Source organism: Brassica napus, chromosome C9, assembly GCF_020379485.1.
Source record: "Brassica napus cultivar Da-Ae chromosome C9, Da-Ae, whole genome shotgun sequence".
NCBI lineage: Eukaryota > Viridiplantae > Streptophyta > Magnoliopsida > Brassicales > Brassicaceae > Brassica > Brassica napus.
In genome coordinates this window covers 13919101-13925888 of record NC_063452.1, presented here as the reverse complement: position 1 = coordinate 13925888, position 6788 = coordinate 13919101, and the positions used below count along the sequence as shown (strand labels likewise).

The 6788-nt window shown below is 41.0% G+C and overlaps 1 protein-coding gene across 1 annotated transcript; it reads left to right on the top strand.

Annotated features, from left to right (window-relative positions):
* Window positions 1-3625: 3625 nt before the first annotated feature.
* Window positions 3626-4522, top strand: LOC125592486. The gene has a single exon (XM_048767677.1). It carries the CDS (start codon window positions 3626-3628, stop codon window positions 4520-4522), a length of 897 nt encoding a protein of 298 aa, XP_048623634.1.
* Window positions 4523-6788: the final 2266 nt, after the last annotated feature.

The following is a 6788-nucleotide window of genomic DNA, read 5'->3' as shown; positions in this document are numbered from 1 at the left end:
TCTTCCTCTGACCTTGGCGACCACTTTGATACCACCATTGGAACCCCAACTATGTTCCACATCCCCCTTTTCAGAATTTTTTCCCTAGCCTTTGGGTTTGCGACCCGGAACCTCATTGTCGTAGCATTGACCTCAAATACCTCAACCTTTGCAGAGACCTCACCATATTTCCAGATCTTATTCAGCACCATGTGAACCTTTGCGACGTGGGGGGAGATATCCAGGAACTTTCCCACTATGAAATCCTCCCACAGCGGCGTGGAACTGGCAAGAACATCATCTGGAATCTCCACCGAATTCAACCCATCCTTGTTCGAAATCTCTACCTCATACTTCTTTAGAACTCTCTTGTCTTGCGTCACAGACACCCAAGACGGAGCAATGGGTTTTGCCCCAACTACCGGATCCGAGTTACCCACCGACGAACCTTCATCTCCCATCTCTTTCTCGTCCAAAACCCTCGCCGGAGAACCTGGCGGTTCAGGCGGCGCATCAGAAACCATAGCCCGTAACCCTAGCTCGCTATCGCCCAGAAATCCCCCTCTCACCAAAACGGAGCGTATACAGCGAGAATATATTGAGGTAAATGGAGAAATACAAAAGGAGGGGAAAAATCTAATGGAGAGGTCAACGAGTGACAACTGGTACAGCGTCTCTCTTACTAAGGTCGGAAGATCTCCGGTAAATCCCTTTGTCACTCAAAGGGAGGACAGTCATATCTCGGCTTCTAAGTTTTCTGTACTCAGTGTGGGGGATGAGGAGGAAGGAGAAATCCTGCAAGACAGGGAGTTGGTTGAGTGTGATGCTACTGACATGGGTAATGATGAGGCAGGGCAACTTGAGGAAGACTTCATTAATCAGCAGTGTGCAAATCGAAAGTTGCAAGGGAAGAAAGCTAAGTCTCAGGACGCAAATCCGAGGGCAATGAGCACAAGGTCTTCTCGTCGTCATCATTAATATGTCAAGTTTCTTTTGGAATGTGCGCGGTTTCAACAAAACTTTGAAGCATTCCGTGTTAAAAGATTGGCTGAGTAATAAAGACTTGAAATTTGGGTGTATTTTGGAGACTAGAGTAAAAGAAAAGAAGGCTGGGAGAATTTTGGGGTCTGTGTTCAGAGATTGGTCAGCGATGACAAATTATGAGCATAGTCAAGGAGGAAGAATCTGGTTGCTTTGGAGAGATACAGTGCGTATATCTCCGGTATATAAGACGGATCAGCTAATCACTGTATCCGTTGCTTTACAAGATGAAGAAGAATTTTTTTGCTCGTTTGTTTATGCAAGCAATCAAGTGGAAGAAAGAAAGGTGCTATGGGAAGATTTGATCCATCACAACGCTTCTCCATTGTTTCAACAAAAGGCGTGGATCATAATGGGAGACTTTAACGAGAAATTGGATGGGAGTGAACACTCTGAATTTGAAAACTTGGGGAGGTTAGCAGTGGGTATGCGAGATTTTCAAAGAATGGCTCTTCGGTGTCAACTTTCCGATCTCGGCTATCAAGGACCTCTCTTCACTTGGTGCAATAAGAGAGATGAGAGACTGATTTGCAAGAAGCTAGACAGAGAGTTGGTGAACCATGTGGCACTGCACAGATTTGGGAATGCTTATGCTGTTTTTGAGTCAGGGGGCTGTTCTGATCACATGAGGTGCAAAATTCATTTGTTGCAAGACTCTGAGAAGATTCGAAGACCTTTCAAATATGTCAACGCCACTGGTAGGCTCCCTACTTTCCTGCCTATGGTAAAAGAGTATTGGGACTCAACAGAAAAATTATTCCATTCCACTTCAGCCATGTTTCGGTTCTCAAAGAAGTTAAAGGACCTTAAGCTGCTGATTAGGAACCTTGGTAGAGATCAGTTGGGCAATCTATCCTTAAGAACCAAAGAGGCGCACGCGGTAGTTTGTGATAAGCAGAAGAGTACTCTAGCTAACCCAAGTGGGGAGGCAGTTCAGGAAGAGGCAGAGGCATATGGTAATTGGCTTCACCTTGCGGGGTTAGAAGAAGATTTTCTCAAACAGCGGTCTAAGTTGCATTGGTTGGATGTGGGAGACCAAAACAATACGACGTTCCACAACTCAATAAAAACTAGACAAGCTCAAAACACTATGCGGGAAGTCAGATGCCCAAATGGTTCTATGGTTAAGCAACACTTGGGGATAAAGGCCGAGGCAGGGAGATACTTTGCGGAGATTCTCAATCAGACACCGGAGAGCTATCATGGAGTATCTGTGGAGGAGTTAAGGAGTCTGTTGGATTTTGAATGCTCAGGGAATGATTGTAGAAACTTGGAGGCTGTTGTAACTGCTGAAGAGATCAAGAATGTCCTTTTCTCTATGCCATCAAATAAGTCGCCAGGACCTGACGGGTTTCCATGCGAATTCTTTAAAACAGTTTGGTCGGTTGTCTCTCATGACTTCATAGTAGCAGTACAATCAGTCTTTCAACTGGGGTTCCTTCCAAAGGGTATCAACTCAACAATCTTGGCGCTCATACCAAAGAAGTCAGCTGTGATGGAGATGAGAGACTTTAGACCCATTGCTTGCTGCAATGTGATTTATAAAGTCGTCTCAAAAATCCTTGCAAACCGATTAAAACAGATACTCCCGAGGATCATTGTTGCAAATCAGTCTGCGTTTGTGAAAGGCAGGTTACTGATGGAAAATGTGCTGCTGGCATCAGAATTGGTAGCTGATTACCATAAGGACTCAATCACGCCGCGCTGTGCTATGAAAATCGACATCTCCAAGGCTTTTGACTCTGTCCAATGGACCTTCCTGCTGAACAGTTTAGAGGCTTTGGGATTCCCTGCAAGATTCATACATTGGATAAAGTTATGTGTTACCACTCCCTCCTTCTCGGTTCAGGTTAATGGAGATTTAGCAGGCTACTTTCAGAGCTCATGGGGTCTTAGACAGGGGTGTTCCCTTTCTCCCTATCTTTTTGTCCTTTGCATGAATGTTCTGTCGTATAAAATCGACAAAGCTTTCCAGGAGAGGAGATTTGGTCTTCACCCGCGATGTCAATCGGTTTCTCTTACCCATCTTTGTTTCGCCGATGACCTGATGGTGTTTGTGGAAGGCAGTAAGGCGTCGGTGGAAGGAGTCCTATCAGTTTTTGAGGAATTTGAAGGTTGGTCTGGTCTCTCTATTAGTTTGGAGAAATCTACTATTTTCATGGCTGGGGTTTCTGAAGTGGAGAGAAGTAGAATCCTCACTAACTTTCCGTTTGCTGAGGGTAAACTGCCAGTTCGCTACCTAGGGTTGCCCCTGATGACAAAAGGAATGGTTAGACAAGACTATCTGCCATTGATAGAAAAGATCCATGGTCGGATTTGTTCTTGGACATCTCGGTTTCTATCCTACGCAGGGAGACTGCAATTAATCAAGTCTGTCTTGATGAGTATTGTAAACTTTTGGGCCACGGCATTTCGTCTACCAAGTCAGTGCTCAAAAGAGATTGAGCAACTCTGCTCAGGGTTCCTATGGTCAGGGCCAGAACTCAAGTCCACTGGAGTTAAAGTTGGGTGGAAGGACATATGTAAGACAAAAGAGGAGGGTGGATTGGGGATCAGAACGCTGAAGGAAGTGAACTACGTGTATGGTCTATAACTCATATGGAGAATGCTTGCTGGAGATTCTCTTTGGGGCCAATGGATCAGAAGGAATTTGCTTAAAAAGAAGAGTTTTTGGGAAGTAAAAGAGAGCACGCAGACAGGCTCTTGGGTTTGGAGGAAAATGCTCAAGTTGAGAGATGTCGCTAGAACGTTCCATATGAAGGTAGTAGGGAATGGGAGACATATTTCCTTCTGGTTTGATCGCTGGTCGGAGATTGGGGTGATGATTGAGGTACTTGGTGACAGAGGTTTAATTGAAATGGGAATTCATCGGGAAGCCACTTTGGAGGAGGCGATTTGGAACCATCGGAGGAGGAAGAGACATAGACGGCCTCTGTTAAATGAAGTCGAAAAGGAGCTGAGTATAGTCAAAGAGAAGCTGATTCTGGATATGGACGATGTGGATTTGTGGAGATGGAAGTCAGGTTTCAAACCCAGCTTCTCAACTGCTGAGACTTGGTCGATGACCAGAGAAGTAGCGACGCCATGCATCTGGGGGCAGAGTATCTGGTTCGCACAGGCCACACCAAAATTTTCCTTCATGACCTGGATCGCCATACGAGACCGACTAGCCACAATGGATCGAATCGCTGTTTGGAATCCAGGTGTAGACACTACTTGTGTGTTATGTAAAAGAGCCCCTGAGACAAGAAATCACCTCTTTTTTGAGTGCTCCTTCTCATCCTGGATTTGGGAACATATTGTCAAAGGGCTGTTGGGAAGAGCCTACTCGAATAAGTGGAATATAATGGTGGAGCTAATATCTGTTTCGACAATGGAGAAAAGGAAAAGGTTCTGTCTCAGATATGCATTGCAGGTCACTGTGTATACACTGTGGTGGGAGCGTAACAAGCGACGACATGGTGACCCTCCAAGGCCGATGCAAGTTTGGCTAAATTCATAGATAAGTCAATCAGGAACAAGCTGAGCCTAGTGCAAATGAAGGATATGAAAGGTATGAGGGATAGTCTGCAATATTGGTTTGGCACAAGACTGTAAATAAGTTTTGGTAGCTAGGAGGTAGAATGCTAGAGGGGTTGTAGCTGTAAAAATTTTGAAGGCTTTACCTATCAAAGATCCACTTGATGTAAAAAGGTTTTTGGTGAATAAAATTTAACATTCATTCAAAAAAAAAAAAAAGTTTGACTTAGCCTGTCACACCAAAAACCACCCAAGAAGGTAAATCTTTAGTCAAAAGAATAAAGGATAAGTTGTTAAACCAAAAGAGATTGATCTGCTCACAAATTATTTGTTCAGTGCTAGTCTTATGTCTTCATCTGTACTCTGGTATATATCGCTGAAAACTTGGTTATCTGATCAATAAATATATCGCCCATCTCACCATCGGTCCATCACAACAATGACCAGTGAAAGAGGTGCAGCCTATAAAATGTGATCCATCTATCTATTGTTCACTAATTTCCCCTGACTTCTTACATATGGCGTTCCCACACCATATTGCCTCCATTACATGCACATTGGCAAAGGAAGCCAAGTAAGGAAACAGTTGTGGCAAATGTAAGGTAAAATAAACTGTTCCTAAATGTTTCCGTTTGTGCAACATTCTTGGTAAACCACCGTAGCACACACACATTTACATGATATAATCTTTGTATTATGCTGGTTGTGAGTGCTTTTATTCAGATCTACAGAGAATTGGTCAGCGTCTTTCCGGAGCTCGAGTCAACCACCATCTCAGTATTTGGATATATAAATAATATTTATTTAATATATTTAATCATTATTTATAAGTTATTATATTCAATAATAAAATAATGTTGATCTTGGTAAAACTAGACACATAGAGAATTTTATATATAATTTATTATGATAATTGCTTTTATTTAATATATTTTAAAATTTGAAATAAAAGTAATCGAAAGCATTGGTGGAATAAGAAAAACAATAAAGTGAAATAAGAAGAGTAAAGATTTTTGTGATGAAAAAAAAGCGTATGACAATCTATTTTTCTTTAGTTTAAGGTCATGAGAGTCTTTTATACAAGGAAAAATGTGTCTCAAGTGATATGTGTCTTGTTGTGTAATTGTAAAGTGAGAAAGTGTCTCTAGGTATAAAAAATTCAATGAGTTGATTACATTCATGGACACTTTTTGACTTTCTCTTACACATAGAAACATTTCTTACATGTGACACACTTTGTTGTGGACCAGTTACAGACTTTGAACAATTTTACCCTTAATAAAAACGACAATTGTGGACGGATGAAGTGTGGATGGATGATTTATGGATGAAGTATACGTGGACGTATGATGTGTGGATGAACATTTATGGACGGCTATATGTAAACAAATAGGGGCAGACATTGACCCAAGAAAGCTAGTAGGTGTGAAAATGAACACACAGATAAGTAGTACTCAAAGTCTACAAGTATGTAAAGCCATTTTTCAGTTTCATGTTTAAATACTCTAGTTATAAGAGCTTCTTCTTCTTCTTCTTCAGTGTCCACTTATGCTTAGAGAGTCTCACTTTTCACTACTTCTTTTTGACATGTATGCAAAATATGTGGATGAATAGCAAAATGAAAAAATAAAAAATGTGGGTTATTGAAAACGGGGATACAAAAACGTGGATGGTATACATATGAATACAAGTTCATGTGGACACTATTTTTCTATAACGTGAACAAAATTTTGTGGATGATGTTTTATCTGTTAATCATTAATGTTCTTCAATTTAATATATAATAATTTTATGTATAACCATTGTGAAATCATGATGTCTTGATAAGCTTGAACAGACAACGACGAAGATTGAAATCTCAAGTTCGACACAATGAAGAAGAAGAAGAACCACAACGGATTGGAGTGGTGGTGACGGCAGTGGTGCCGATGACGATGGGAATAACGGTGGAAATGTGGTTTTGTGGGTTTTTCCTTCTGAGAGACTATGCCAAAGAAAAAAAAATTAAAAGTATCAATCAAGATGTCCATGTCCACAAGTAATATGTAATTTTATTATCCACGCTTTGGTATCCACATTCACGTTTAATTTTTTTTATATGTTGATATATATATATAATATATATATATGAATATGAATCTTAAAAGATAGAAAATTATATATATAACTTATTATGATAATTACTTTTATCTTACACAATAAAGGAGAGTTGTCTCTCTCCTCCTGCGTCCATGTCAGCATTCACATAT